General features: G+C 40.1%; 1 protein-coding gene across 1 annotated transcript in view; it reads right to left on the reverse strand.

Moving 5' to 3' along the window:
* LOC138336528 (uncharacterized) overlaps positions 1-16,543 on the reverse strand; it is a 49,325-nt gene that overhangs the window by 30,536 nt on the left and 2,246 nt on the right. The window contains exons 2-5 of the mRNA XM_069286041.1: positions 10,855-11,031; positions 9,459-9,608; positions 6,998-7,180; positions 4,570-4,969 (exon numbers count right to left, since the gene is read on the reverse strand). Of these exons, the coding sequence (XP_069142142.1) occupies positions 4,570-4,969; positions 6,998-7,180; positions 9,459-9,608; positions 10,855-11,031 (910 nt within the window). The remainder of the gene's footprint in view (positions 1-4,569; positions 4,970-6,997; positions 7,181-9,458; positions 9,609-10,854; positions 11,032-16,543) is intronic.

A 16,543-nucleotide genomic window follows, 5' to 3' on the forward strand; every position in this document is an offset into this window, starting at 1 on the left:
GTACACGTAAGACACACTTAAACATAGTGTCAACAGACCAAACAACACGACGTCAACGTACACGTTAGACACACCAAAACAAACTGTCAACATACCAAACAACACGACGACGTCAACGTACACGTAAGACACACCAAATCATAGTGTCAACAGACCAAACAACACGACGTCAACGTACACGTAAGACACACCAAATCATAGTGTCAACAGACCAAACAACACGATGTCAACGTACACGTAAGGCACACTTAAACATAGTGTCTACAGACCAAACAACACGACGTCAACGTACACGTAAGACACACTTAAACAGTGTCAACAGACCAAACAACACGACGTCAACGTATACGTAAGACACACCAAATCATAGTGTCAACAGACCAAACAACACGACGTCAACGTACACGTAAAACACACCAAATCATAGTGTCAACAGACCAAACAACACGACGTCAACGTACACGTAAGACACACCAAATCATAGTATCAACAGACCAAACAACACGACGTCAACGTACACGTAAGACACACTTAAACAGTGTCAACAGACCAAACAACACGACGTCAACGTACACGTAAGACACACCAAATCATAGTATCAACAGACCAAACAACACGACGTCAACGTACACGTAAGACACACCAAATCATAGTATCAACAGACCAAACAACACGACGTCAACGTACACGTAAGACACACCAAATCATAGTATCAACAGACCAAACAACACGACGTCAACGTACACGTAAGACACACCAAATCATAGTATCAACAGACCAAACAACACGACGTCAACGTACACGTAAGACACATCAAAACATAAAGTCAACAGACCAAACAACACGACGTCAACGTACACGTAAGACACACTTAAACATAATGCCAACAGACCAAACAACACGACGTCAACGTACACGTAAGACACACTTCCTTGACGTTGTGTTGTTTGGTCTGTTGACACTATACATTTATTGCCCTGGCGGTAGGGAGACATGACGCTTTGTTTACCCGAGGCATGTCATATTTCCCGAGGACGTAGCCCGAGGGAAATAGTATTTTGCCGCAGGTAAACTAAGCGTCATGTCTCCCTACACGCCAGGGCAATAAATTGTTTATTATACCGAAGAAATGAAGTTTTTCTCGCGCTAGAATACAAGTCTAACGTAGTTGTTTGCCCAAAACACTGTTGCCGTGTTGGGCTAACATTACAGTTATTGTTAAATCAGAAGTTAGACCTACCGTATCTTTCAGCCCAAATCAACCCCCCTCTAGCATGTTACATCACACAGCCTGAATATACCAATGGTAACATATTACATTATCATCTCCAAACAGCGAGAGTCCTCCTGCCGCATCTCTATTACACATGTGTTACATTACAAGACATCCCCAAAACAACTTACCAGACGAGTCCTCTCCTCGCCTCTCTATTACACATGTGTTACATAACAAGACATCCCCAAAACAACTTACCAGACGAGTCCTCTCCTCGCCTCTCTATTACACATGTGTTACATTACAAGACATCCCCAAAACAACTTACCAGACGAGTCCTCTCCTCGCCTCTCTATTACACATGTGTTACATTACAAGACATCCCCAAAACAACTTACCAGACGAGTCCTCTCCACGCCTCTCTATTACACATGTGTTACATAACAAGACATCCCCAAAACAACTTACCAGACGAGTCCTCTCCTCGCCTCTCTATGACACATGTGTTACATAACAAGACATCCCCAAAACAACTTACCAGACGAGTCCTCTCCTCGCCTCTCTATGACACATGTGTTACATTACAAGACATCCCAAAAACAACTTACCAGACGAGTCCTCTCCTCGCCTCTCTATTACACATGTGTTACATTACAAGACATCCCCAAAACAACTTACCAGACGTGTCCTCTCTCCACGCCTCTCTATGACACATGTGTTACATAACAAGACATCCCCAAAACAACTTACCAGACGAGTCCTCTCCACGCCTCTCTATTACACATGTGTTACATTACAAGACATCCCCAAAACAACTTACCAGACGAGTCCTCTCCACGCCTCTCTATTACACATGTGTTACATAACAAGACATCCCCAAAACAACTTACCAGACGAGTCCTCTCCACGCCTCTCTATTACACATGTGTTACATAACAAGACATCCCCAAAACAACTTACCAGACGAGTCCTCTCCTCGCCTCTCTATGACACATGTGTTACATAACAAGACATCCCCAAAACAACTTACCAGACGAGTCCTCTCCTCGCCTCTCTATTACACATGTGTTACATAACAAGACATCCCCAAAACAACTTACCAGACGAGTCCTCTCCTCGCCTCTCTATTACACATGTGTTACATTACAAGACATCCCCAAAACAACTTACCAGACGTGTCCTCTCCACGCCTCTCTATGACACATGTGTTACATAACAAGACATCCCCAAAACAACTTACCAGACGAGTCCTCTCCACGCCTCTCTATTACACATGTGTTACATTACAAGACATCCCCAAAACAACTTACCAGACGAGTCCTCTCCACGCCTCTCTATTACACATGTGTTACATAACAAGACATCCCCAAAACAACTTACCAGACGAGTCCTCTCCACGCCTCTCTATTACACATGTGTTACATAACAAGACATCCCCAAAACAACTTACCAGACGAGTCCTCTCCACGCCTCTCTATGACACATGTGTTACATTACAAGACATCCCCAAAACAACTTACCAGACGAGTCCTCTCCTCGCCTCTCTATTACACATGTGTTACATTACAAGACATCCCCAAAACAACTTACCAGACGAGTCCTCTCCTCGCCTCTCTATTACACATGTGTTACATAACAAGACATCCCCAAAACAACTTACCAGACGAGTCCTCTCAACGCCTCTCTATGACACATGTGTTACATTACAAGACATCCCCAAAACAACTTACCAGACGAGTCCTCTCCTCGCCTCTCTATGACACATGTGTTACATAACAAGACATCCCCAAAACAACTTACCAGACGAGTCCTCTCCTCGCCTCTCTATTACACATGTGTTACATTACAAGACATCCCCAAAACAACTTACCAGACGAGTCCTCTCCACGCCTCTCTATTACACATGTGTTACATAACAAGACACATCCCCAAAACAACTTACCAGACGAGTCCTCTCCACGCCTCTCTATGACACATGTGTTACATAACAAGACATCCCCAAAACAACTTACCAGACGAGTCCTCTCCTCGCCTCTCTATTACACATGTGTTACATTACAAGACATCCCCAAAACAACTTACCAGACGAGTCCTCTCCTCGCCTCTCTATGACACATGTGTTACATTACAAGACATCCCCAAAACAACTTACCAGACGAGTCCTCTCCACGCCTCTCTATGACACATGTGTTACATAACAAGACATCCCCAAAACAACTTACCAGACGAGTCCTCTCCACGCCTCTCTATGACACATGTGTTACATAACAAGACATCCCCAAAACAACTTACCAGACAGTCCTCTCCTCGCCTCTCTATTACACATGTGTTACATTACAAGACATCCCCAAAACAACTTACCAGACGAGTCCTCTCCTCGCCTCTCTATGACACATGTGTTACATAACAAGACATCCCCAAAACAACTTACCAGACGTGTCCTCTCCACGCCTCTCTATGACACATGTGTTACATAACAAGACATCCCCAAAACAACTTACCAGACGAGTCCTCTCCTCGCCTCTCTATGACACATGTGTTACATTACAAGACATCCCCAAAACAACTTACCAGACGAGTCCTCTCCTCGCCTCTCTATTACACATGTGTTACATTACAAGACATCCCCAAAACAACTTACCAAACAGCTTACCAGACGAGTCCTCTCCACGCCTCTCTATTACACATGTGTTACATAACAAGACATCCCCAAAACAACTTACCAGACGAGTCCTCTCAACGCCTCTCTATGACACATGTGTTACATTACAAGACATCCCCAAAACAACTTACCAGACGAGTCCTCTCCTCGCCTCTCTATTACACATGTGTTACATAACAAGACATCCCCAAAACAACTTACCAGACGAGTCCTCTCCTCGCCTCTCTATTACACATGTGTTACATTACAAGACATCCCCAAAACAACTTACCAGACGAGTCCTCTCAACGCCTCTCTATGACACATGTGTTACATTACAAGACATCCCCAAAACAACTTACCAGACGAGTCCTCTCCACGCCTCTCTATGACACATGTGTTACATTACAAGACATCCCCAAAACAACTTACCAGACGAGTCCTCTCCACGCCTCTCTATGACACATGTGTTACATTACAAGACATCCCCAAAACAACTTACCAGACGAGTCCTCTCCACGCCTCTCTATGACACATGTGTTACATTACAAGACATCCCCAAAACAACTTACCAGACGAGTCCTCTCCACGCCTCTCTATGACACATGTGTTACATTACAAGACATCCCCAAAACAACTTACCAGACGAGTCCTCTCCACGCCTCTCTATGACACATGTGTTACATTACAAGACATCCCCAAAACAACTTACCAGACGAGTCCTCTCCTCGCCTCTCTATGACACATGCTTTACATGAGGAGGAGAGGTCGCTGCATATGATCTCTGAATTTTCTTCTTTCGGTGAAGGCGCAGATGACTTGTGCAGATGATCTATGCGACTTTCATTTCCCCATAACCTAGAGAATTGGCGTTTCTGTTCGTTATCCAGAGAACAAGATAAAGATGATTCCAGAAATGTATGGATGTCGTCCGAGACAGGAGTGTAGTGTGAAGTACAACGCTCCACATCATCAGTTGAGGTGAACTTCTGGTAGTAGAATGGCGAGCGGGTGTCCAGTACAAGGGACTCATGGCACGTCATTCGTTCGGCGCATTTATCACAGCAATAGGTGGTTCGTTTGACGTACCCGGGGTTGAAATCTCTATTGCTCTGTAAAAGTAATATGGTATGGTTATGGTAGGGGATTTATTATTAATTTCGACTCAAGTGTTTAAGTAGTATTGGCCACAAATACTTGTGAATCCAATGCTTCAAAGTTTGTGTAAACAATACATGGCGTAGCTTTAGTGCACAGAGAACCAACGTACTACGACTGTTCATTAACAGGTTTTGATGGGAACATTGATTCCAGGGATAATCGGAAGACTTGATTAGGAGCAAAAAAAAAAAAAACTTAAAAATTGAAAAGAGTATTTTTAGCCGGGCGTTTGATATTAGAGTTTGGTTACATTGATTGATATCCAATACTTTGAGAGTATCACGTTTTATTTTCTCCTCACGTTTTGTTTGGGTGTGTGCTTATATTGGCACTGCAAGGGTTTGATGTTTGGGATGGAAGCTTCTAGTGTAAATGCAATGGGGTGAATTATATTCTTATTTTGATTCATGCTGATACTTTAAATACCTGTTATAATTATCTTTATAGATGCTATGTTGGAATTTATGAAAATTATCTATTTATCATATATCTCTCTATCCCAAATCAGATTATATATTAAGTTTTATGTTGCTTTTAGTTCCTAGTTGATCAACGCCCGAGGACTAAAATAACAGTGAGTTCTGCTCAGTGACCTTCCACACTAAGTCACATGTATTGATATTGGATATAATAAATTGGATTATTTTCCAATTATTTGTAGACAACCAGATAATTCTGATAACGATAATTAATTATTAATTACATGTACTCTATATGTATAGTAAGAGGTTTATAATATTTAGAGCTCATGCATGTGCACCAACTACTACTGCGAGGATAATCAACCTGGGAGGCTTCATAATAAGTAATATTTATTTACATAATTATCGCGCCTAAACAAACATATATATATATATATATATACAAGCACTCTTATACGGAAAGTAAAAGTTTTTAAATCCCTATCATATATCGTCTGTTATCAAAGTCGTTATATGAAGACGGTGTCAGATCTTCTGTAGAACCATACAGAATTGGCGTTAACTCCAAGGAACGTTAAGTAAAAGTAATAATAAAACGAAATCCTGCATAAATGACATGTGGTCAGTGACTTAAGAATTCACTAGAAGTAAAGGGCATGATTTTCGAGTAATAAGGGATTTATTACACACGAGAAAAGCAAGGTGTGAACAAGGATTTTTAAGTGAGATATACGTCCTTGGTGGTAATTAGTCCCGAGTGACGAGAAACCATGCAATACCTGACTTACTGCATGCTTCTTAACCTCTAAGAAAAAGAAGACAGGTTGATTGAAAAAATCCCGCCTTTCCATCCCTATACCGGTGACTTCCCCATTGTTCTCTGTTTGATTTACCTGTACCTGTTGTGCTTGTGAGTATTTTTGGTTTTAGGGGTTATTAAGGTTAATACATCTTTACTTATCGTAAGAGAATTACAGTCACACATAACACAGTAAAATTTAACATAGAGGACATATATAGGTAATGGTCTCATAATCCGAGAGTTAAAGTACACAAACAACAGTAGATGGCATCAAACGGTCATATATGGTAAAGACGTCTTAAAGAAAATGTAGGTGAAGGGACGGAGTCCAAACGTTGTCTTCTGCCGGTGTATGAGAGCATGTTAAGGTGAAGGGGTCGAGATAATTAAACATACAGGAACTCATGTCATCAAACATTTCAACTTTGTTTTGTATCAACGAAGGAAAGAATGATGAACAAGACGATTCCCTTGATAACAACATTGACTATTTTTTTCTTTTTTTTTCTTTCGGTTGAAAATGGTTTTATGATTTATGAATGATACAACATGTCAATTTCTCTGATAGATATTTGATTTCAACGTTTTAATGGAAATTTGGGTACAAGACATTTGTTTAGCGTTGTTTGTGTTTGTTATTTACTGTAAGTAAAATTCGTTTTACTAAAGGACTTCATGCTTCCTCGAGAAACCTCACGGTGATGCAGAAGGTGTGAATGGAGAGGTTTTTTTTCTTGTCCCAACAGCGCACTCACCTGAGTATGCCTCGTCTCGCACATCGATCCTATTCGCAGCCCATCTACCTTGAAGCTGCTGATGGAACACTCGGATGGGGTAGGAGGAGGACCGTTTGGTTCGCCCTCTCCACTGTCCTCATATGCCAATAAAACATCAGATATATCCTTAGATGGTTTATTGTAGAATGACGCGGTTGTCTCCTGGCCAATAAGAAATGCAAAACATTACAGATGGGTCCCTGCGTATTCGCGTTTGTGCAGGAACATCTCTTTTCAAGTAAAATTTAAGTAAATATTAGTTGAAACTTGAAGAAGAATATTGATTTTTATTAACCTAATGGAAAATACATCTGTACGATACTGCTAATAAAAAAGTATGACATTGACACTGCTTCAATATGGCACAAAGGAACGTTGTCTTCATTTGGATGAACGTTTTCAAATTACATACTGTATGTTTAGGAGGAACGTACGGAGGAACGTTAACTTACTGTACGACACGAAGCGTTAACTTACTGTACGACACAGAGGAACGTTAATTTACTGTACGACACGGAGGAACGTTAATTACTGTACGACACGGAGGAACGTTAACTTACTGTACGACACAGAACGTTAATTACTGTACGACACGGAGGAACGTTAACTTACTGTACGACAGGAACGTTAACTTACTGTACGACACGAAGCGTTAATTTACTGTACGACAGAGGAACGTTTACTGTAGACCGAACGTTAACTTACTGTACGACACGGAGGAACGTTAATTTACTGTACGACACGGAGGAACGTTAACTTACTGTACGACACGGAGGAACGTTAACTTACTGTACGACACGGAGGAACGTTAACTTACTGTACGACACGAGAACGTTAACTTACTGTACGACACGGAGGAACGTTAACTTACTGTACGACACGAACGTTAATTACTGTACGACACGTTACGTTAATACTGTACGACACGGAGGAACGTTAAACGTTACTGTACGACACGGAGGAACGTTAACTTACTGTACGACACGGAGGAACGTTAACTTACTGTACGACACGAACGTTAACTTACTGTACGACAGAGGAACGTTAACTACTGTACGACACGAGGTTAATTTACTGTACGACACGGAGGAACGTTAACTTACTGTACGACACGGAGGAACGTTAATTACTGTAACAGCGTCTACGTACGACAGAACGTTAACTTACTGTACGACTTTACGGACACGAGGAACGTTAACTTACTGTACGACACGGAGGAACGTTAACTTACTGTACGACACGAGGAACGTTAATTACTGTACGACACAGAGGACGTTAACTTACTGTACGACACACGTTAATTACTGTAGACAGGACGTTAATTTACTGTACGACACGGAGGAACGTTAACTTACTGTACGACACGGAGGAACGTTAACTTACTGTACGACACGAGGACGTTAACTTACTGTACGACACGGAGGAACGTTAACTTACTGTACGACACGGAGGAAACGTTAACTTTACTGTACGACACAGAGGATCGTTAACTTACTGTACGACACGGAGGACGTTAACTTACTGTACGACACGAAGCGTTAACTTAATGTACGACACAGAGGAACGTTAATTTACTGTACGACACGGAGGAACGTTAACTTACTGTACGACACAGAGGAACGTTAACTTACTGTACGACACGGAGGAACGTTAACTTACTGTACGACACGGAGGAACGTTAACTTACTGTACGACACGAAGCGTTAACTTACTGTACGACACAGAGGAACGTTAATTTACTGTACGACACGGAGGAACGTTAACTTACTGTACGACACGGAGGAACGTTAACTTACTGTACGACACGGAGGAACGTTAACTTACTGTACGACACAGAGGATCGTTAACTTACTGTACGACACGGAGGAACGTTAACTTACTGTACGACACGGAGGAACGTTAACTTACTGTACGACACGGAGGATCGTTAACTTACTGTACGACACAGAGGAACGTTAACTTACTGTAAGACACGGAGGAACGTTAACTTACTGTACGACACGGAGGAACGTTAACTTACTGTACGACACGGAGGAACGTTAACTTACTGTACGACACGGAGGAACGTTAACTTACTGTACGACACGGAGGAACGTTAACTTACTGTACGACACGGAGGAACGTTAACTTACTGTACGACACGGAGGAACGTTAACTTACTGTACGACACGGAGGAACGTTAACTTACTGTACGACACGGAGGAACGTTAACTTACTGTACGACACGGAGGAACGTTAACTTACTGTACGACACAGAGGAACGTTAATTTACTGTACGACACGGAGGAACGTTAACTTACTGTACGACACGGAGGAACGTTAACTTACTGTACGACACGGAGGAACGTTAACTTACTGTACGACACGGAGGAACGTTAACTTACTGTACGACACGGAGGAACGTTAACTTACTGTACGACACGGAGGAACGTTAACTTACTGTACGACTTGGAGGGACGTATGAAGACACCCTAGATATAGCACGTGATGTCGTTCCGGAGAGTGAGTTGAATCTCTCCCCTACAACACTGAGAGGTCGGTCATCTAGATCTCCTGAAGGAATATCTGGTGATTCGGGGGGCTCTAACACCTGGAGGAGGACAGAAAACTGTTCTAGGATTTATGGACAATCAGTACACAAAAGACCCGAAAATCATTTTTCAATTATGATTTTGTTTTGCGTAGAAAATTTTACATTAGGAAATATTTAGTTTGTCTTGACAAAAATGTACCTTTAAAAACTACTTAGAAATTAGAATCTTGTTGGGGTTCATATGGTGATATACTACCCTGGTAGAATAAATAATGACCTCGAGCTACGCCCTCAGTGGTCATTATTGTACATCCTTAAGGTACAAAGGTCCTTATTTTTTTTTTGCTCACCTGCCCGAAGGGCATGTGAGGTTCTTGCCACAGTGCGGCGTCTGTCGTCCGTCCGTCATCCGACCAAGTTTGTTCAAATGAATGACATTGGCCATCATAAAGGTCATCAGGGGTCAAATAGGCAATTTTTGAATCACTTCTTGTCAATAATCAAGAGGCCTAGATGCCTGATATTGGGCCTGTGACATGCTGAGATAAAGGGCTACCAAGTTTGTTCAAACGAATGACCTTGATCATCTTTTAATGTCATATGGGTCAAAAAGGCTAAAACCTTTTATACGACTTCTTTTTGCTAACGAAGATGCCTATAGAGACCCAATATTGGGCTTGTGACATACTGGGATGAAGGTATGCCAAGTTTGTTCTATTGAATGACCTTGAATGAAGTTCAAGGCCATAGGGGTGACATAGACTAAAAACTTTAAACGACTTCTTTTCATTAACAAAGAGGCCTAGTGACCTGATATTTCCTGTAAGTATGCACCTTTATTACCAGACAGCATGTGTAACATTTGGGCCATTGGGATTCTTTGACAAAAAAAAAAAAAAAAAAAAAAAAAAAAAAGATTCTCTGGTGTGCATGTTAATTATAAAACAGAACGATGTCATAGGACGCCAGCCCGAACAACTAACCGTTAAGGCAATGAGATGCACAAGCGTAATATCAACCTGATTGTGATGTCACAAATGGAATATTAAGGTGTTCCTAAAATTGGAAATATCGAATCGATATATCGAACTCATCATGGACATCAGCCAATGAGAATACCGGTACTGGAAAATCAGAGCATGTCTAATAGCATAATATAGTAAAGAGAACAGCGAGAGAAGTTATGTCAAACACAGTCTTGATTCACAATGTATCTACAGCGACACAGGAGTGCCACGAAAAACATTACTATTATGTAGGACGAAAAAATCATTTGTATGTAAGGCGTGTTAGAATACATGACCTTTTGTGGATTTCTAGGTGAAGTGGTGTTGGTCCTGGGCGAGTTCTGCGGTGCCTGATACTCCCTAGTGGGCTCCACACATAGCAGAGATGAGCCCCTAACTGAACAAACCTTGGGGTCGAAGGTGTAGCTGGAACTGTTGACCGACAGACGGGTCACTGACGATAGGTGGCAGCCCTGTATAAAATGGTTTAAACGTTAGCTAAGGTTATTTTCTCTTATTTTATTGATTCATTAAGACACATGAAAACCTAATGTTGTACAAAGAAATAGGCAAAATGGAAACACAAGGTATAAAACAACATAGAACGTTGTTATGTTCAATTTAAAGCAATTAATATCATCACCAATCTTAGAAAAATTGTTCTTAACTTGAATATTCAATAGACGTTCTGATTTTTTAAAAGTCACACATTAACTTCTAACTTCCAAACTTTACAATATTTGCTAAAATGATACAGAGTAGCATGCATACCTTCCACTGAGCTTACATATTCTGGTCTGGGTCTTATATATATATATATCCAAAGGTCCGTGTAATTATATAACTAATATCATATTCGCTTTTGATACACTCGACTGAATTTGTTTGTTGAAGTTCCAAATTTTTGTCAAAGATGACACCAGGTCCTGCTAAAGTCTACTCTGACTACTTATTCGTGTGCATTCATAATGTATTCTGCCGTCGAGTTTGTAGTTCTAATATGCGGCTATTTACATTTTACAAAGTATTTTTGAAGTTCAAGTATACCACATTCAATTGTTCTCTTTCGTCAACTAATTTAGTAATAATTTCCAAAAACGCCTAGAAGCTGAGCAGTGGTTGAACTCTCTTTTCTAAACCTATGTTTTAACAGCCGTTACCTCTAGGTGTTTCATTTTAACAGCCGTTACCTCTAGGTGTTTCATTTTAACAGCCGTTCCCTCTAGGTGTTTCATTTTAACAGCCGTTCCCTCTAGGTGTTTCATTTTACCTAATATGTCTTTCTCCATAAGTTCAATACTTAATTTTTAATATTTAAGTTAAACCGACCTGTAATGTTTAACTGATCTTTTTTTAATAGATCTGTGATATTAGGCTTCTTCCACTCAGTTGGTACTTTTCTATTTTCCAAGTACTTCTTGTGTTATTGATTCACGGGTGATTGATTATATTCTTCTTTAGTTACTTTATCATGTGCACATACATATTTTTGTATGTTGATAGTATAACTCTGCCACTCTGTCCTACACTAGAGTGACACGAGAGTGTACTTGCACACAGGCTATGTTAGAATAAAGAACATCCACAATTATAGTCTCTATTTGTCATGTTTTCACCCAAGTTCACATTTATTAATTTGTAACAACATTATATTAAGCAACAGACTTTGGCACTTAATATTTCTTTTCATTTGTGCGTATTTTGCAAAGTTATCGTGTTAACAAGATCCGTCAGAATTATCTTTTTTAAATTATCAGTCAGACCCCAAAAGACAAGACAGACGTTTTTCATTTTGTACTTTAGAAAAATGACAACTTTGAGGTGCAGTAAGTACACAGACGCCTAAATTTAGAGACGAAAAATGTTTGCTAACATACAAATTATCGTTTAAATCGGAATGACTACCAACACAGAGGGAGAAACGATCACAGAACGTAAATATATGTAATTCAGTGAAGTTTATGATAGTGAACAACTAATGAGCACGACAACGTGTATTTAAACAGTTTTCAACAAACCATCCATTTAGTTTGTCACGTTTATTATATTTTCCCTGGGAAGCCGTCTATTTTCAGTGGCATTCAGTGTTCATATTCAACTTTGAAACTGATCCCGGTACCAATTTTCGACAGAGATCTATTTTAAACATCAATTTGTAGAGCACCCGATTAGTGTTCTGAGGGTCCTAAGTTCGAACCCCGGTCTGCTCTCGCACACTTATTCCTTGTTCCTACATGTAAACGCACATGTACTGTACAATGAATACTTTACATTGTACGTATTACGTTACTCACTTCTATTTAACTACAATTTACGACTTACCTTAGCTATGTACGACTTACCTTAACTATGTACGACTTACCTTAGCTATGTACGACTTACCTTAGCTATGTACGACTTACCTTAGCTATGTACGACTTATCTTAGTTACGTACGACTTACCTTAGCTATATACGACTTACTTTAGCTATGTACGACTTACCTTAGCTATGTACGACTTACCTTAGCTATTTACGGCTCATCTTAGCTATGTACGACTTACCTTAGCTATGTACGACTTACTTTAGCTATGTACGACTTACCTTAGCTATATACGACTTACTTTAGCTATGTACTACTTACCTTAGCTATGTACGACTTACCTTAGCTATGTACGACTTACTTTAGCTATGTACGACTTACCTTAGCTATGTACGACTTACCTTAGCTATAATTTACTACTTACCTTAGCTATGTACTACTTACCTTAGCTATATACGACTTACCTTAGCTATGTACTACTTACCTTAGCTATGTACGACTTACCTTAGCTATGTACGACTTACTTTAGCTATGTACGACTTACCTTAGTTACGTACGACTTACCTTAGCTATGTACGACTTACCTTAGCTATGTACGACTTACCTTAGCTATATACGACTTATCTTTAGCTATGTACGACTAACCTTATCTATGTACGACTCACCTTACATTAGCTATATACGACTTACCTAAGCTATGTACTACTTACCTTAGCTATGTACGACTTACCTTAGCTATGTACGACTTACCTTAGCTATGTACGACTTACCTTAGCTATGTACTACTTACCTTAGCTATGTACGACTTACCTTAGCTATATACGACTTACTTTAGCTATGTACGACTTACCTTAGCTGTGTACGACTTACCTTAGCTATGTACGACTTACTTTAGCTATGTACTACTTACCTTAGCTATGTACGACTTACCTTAGCTATGTACGACTTACCTTAGCTTTGTACGACTTACCTTAGCTATGTACGACTTACTTTAGCTATGTACGACTTACCTTAGCTATGTACGACTTACCTTAGCTACGTACGTACGACTTACCTTAGCTATATACGACTTACCTTAGCTATGTACGACTTACCTTAGCTATGTACGACTTACCTTAGCTATGTATACGACTTACCTTAGCTATGTACGACTTACCTTAGCTATGTACGACTTACCTTAGCTATGTACGACTTACCTTAGCTATGTACGACTTACCTTAGCTATGTACGACTTACCTTAGCTATGTACGACTTACCTTAGCTATGTACGACTTACCTTAGCTATGTACGACTTACCTTAGCTATGTACGACTTACCTTAGCTATGTACGACTTACCTTAGCTATGTACGACTTACCTTAGCTATGTACGACTTACCTTAGCTATGTACGACTTACCTTAGCTATGTACGACTTACCTTAGCTATGTACGACTTACCTTAGCTATGTACGACTTACCTTAGCTATGTACTACTTACCTTAGCTATATACGACTTACCTTAGCTATGTACGACTAACCTTATCTATGTACGACTCACCTTACATTAGCTATATACGACTTACCTTAGCTATGTACGACTTACCTTAGCTATGTACGACTTACCTTAGCTATGTACGACTTACCTTAGCTATACGTACGACTTACCTTAGCTATGTTCGAACGACTTACCTTAGCTATGTACGACTTACCTTAGCTATGTACGACTTACTTACCTTAGCTATGTACGACTTACCTTAGCTATGTACGACTTACCTTAGCTATGTACGACTTACCTTAGCTATGTACTACTTACCTTAGCTATGTACGACTTATCTTAGCTATGTACGACTTACCTTAGCTATGTACGACTTACCTTAGCTATGTACTACTTACCTTAGCTATATACGACTTACCTTAGCTATGTACGACTTACCTTGGCTATGTACGGCTTACCTTAGCCATGTACGGCTTACCTTAGCTATGTACGACTTACCTTAGCTATATACGACTTACCTTAGCTATGTACGACTTACCTTAGCTATATGCGACTTACCTTAGCTATGTACGACTTACCTTAGCTATATACGACTTACCTTAGCTATATACGGCTTACCTTAACTATGTACTACTTACCTTAGCTATGTACGGCTTACCTTAGCTATGTACGACTTACCTTAGCTATGTACGACTTACCTTAGCTATATACGACTTACCTTAGCTATGTACGACTTACCTTAGCTATATACGACTTACCTTAGCTATGTACGACTTACCTTAGCTATGTACGACTTACCTTAGCTATATACGGCTTACCTTAACTATGTACTACTTACCTTAGCTATGTACGGCTTACCTTAGCTATGTACGACTTACCTTAGCTATGTACGACTTACCTTAGCTATGTACGACTTACCTTAGCTATATACGACTTACCTTAGCTATATACGGCTTACCTTAACTATGTACTACTTACCTTAGCTATGTACGGCTTACCTTAGCTATGTACTACTTACCTTAGCTATGTACGACTTACCTTAGCTATGTACGACTTACCTTAGCTATGTACGACTTACCTTAGCTATGTACGACTTACCTTAGCTATGTACGACTTACCTTAGCTATGTACGACTTACCTTAGCTATATACGACTTACCTTAGCTATGTACGACTTACCTTAGCTATGTACGACTTACCTTAGCTATGTACGACTTATTTAGCTATATACGACTTACCTTAGCTATATACGGCTTACCTTAACTATGTACGACTTACCTTAGCTATATACGACTTACCTTAGCTATGTACTACTTACCTTAGCTATGTACGACTTACCTTAGCTATGTACGACTTACCTTAGCTATGTACGACTTACCTTAGCTACGTACGACTTACCTTAGCTATGTACGACTTACCTTAGCTATGTACGACTTACCTTAGCTATATACGACTTATCCTTAGCCTACATTAGCTATATACGACTTACCTATGTACTACTTACCTTAGCTATGTACGACTTACCTTAGCTATGTACTACTTACCTTAGCTATGTACGACTTACCTTAGCTATGTACGACTTACCTTAGCTATGTACTACTTACCTTAGCTATATACGACTTACCTTAGCTATGTACGACTTACCTTGGCTATGTACGGCTTACCTTAGCCATGTACGGCTTACCTTAGCTATGTATGACTTACCTTAGCTATATACGACTTACCTTAGCTATGTACGACTTACCTTAGCTATATGCGACTTACCTTAGCTATGTACGACTTACCTTACTATACCTTAGCTATATACGGCTTACCTTAACTAGTACTACTTACCTTAGCTATGTACGGCTTACCTTAGCTATGTACGACTTACCTTAGCTATGTATCGACTTACTTAGCTATGTACGACTTACCATTAGCTATGTACGACTTACCTTAGCTATATACGACTTACCTTAGCTATATACGGCTTACCTTAACTATGTACTACTTACCTTAGCTATGTACGGCTTACCTTAGCCATGTACGGCTTACCTTAGCTATGTACGACTTACCTTAGCTATGTACGACTTACCTTAGCTATGTACGACTTACCTTAGCTATATGCGAATTACCTTAGCTATGTACGACTTACCTTAGCTATGTACGACTTACCTTAGCTATATACGGCTTACCTTAACTATGTACTACTTACCTTAGCTATGTACGGCTT

Source organism: Argopecten irradians, chromosome 12 (assembly GCF_041381155.1).
Source record: "Argopecten irradians isolate NY chromosome 12, Ai_NY, whole genome shotgun sequence".
NCBI lineage: Eukaryota > Metazoa > Mollusca > Bivalvia > Pectinida > Pectinidae > Argopecten > Argopecten irradians.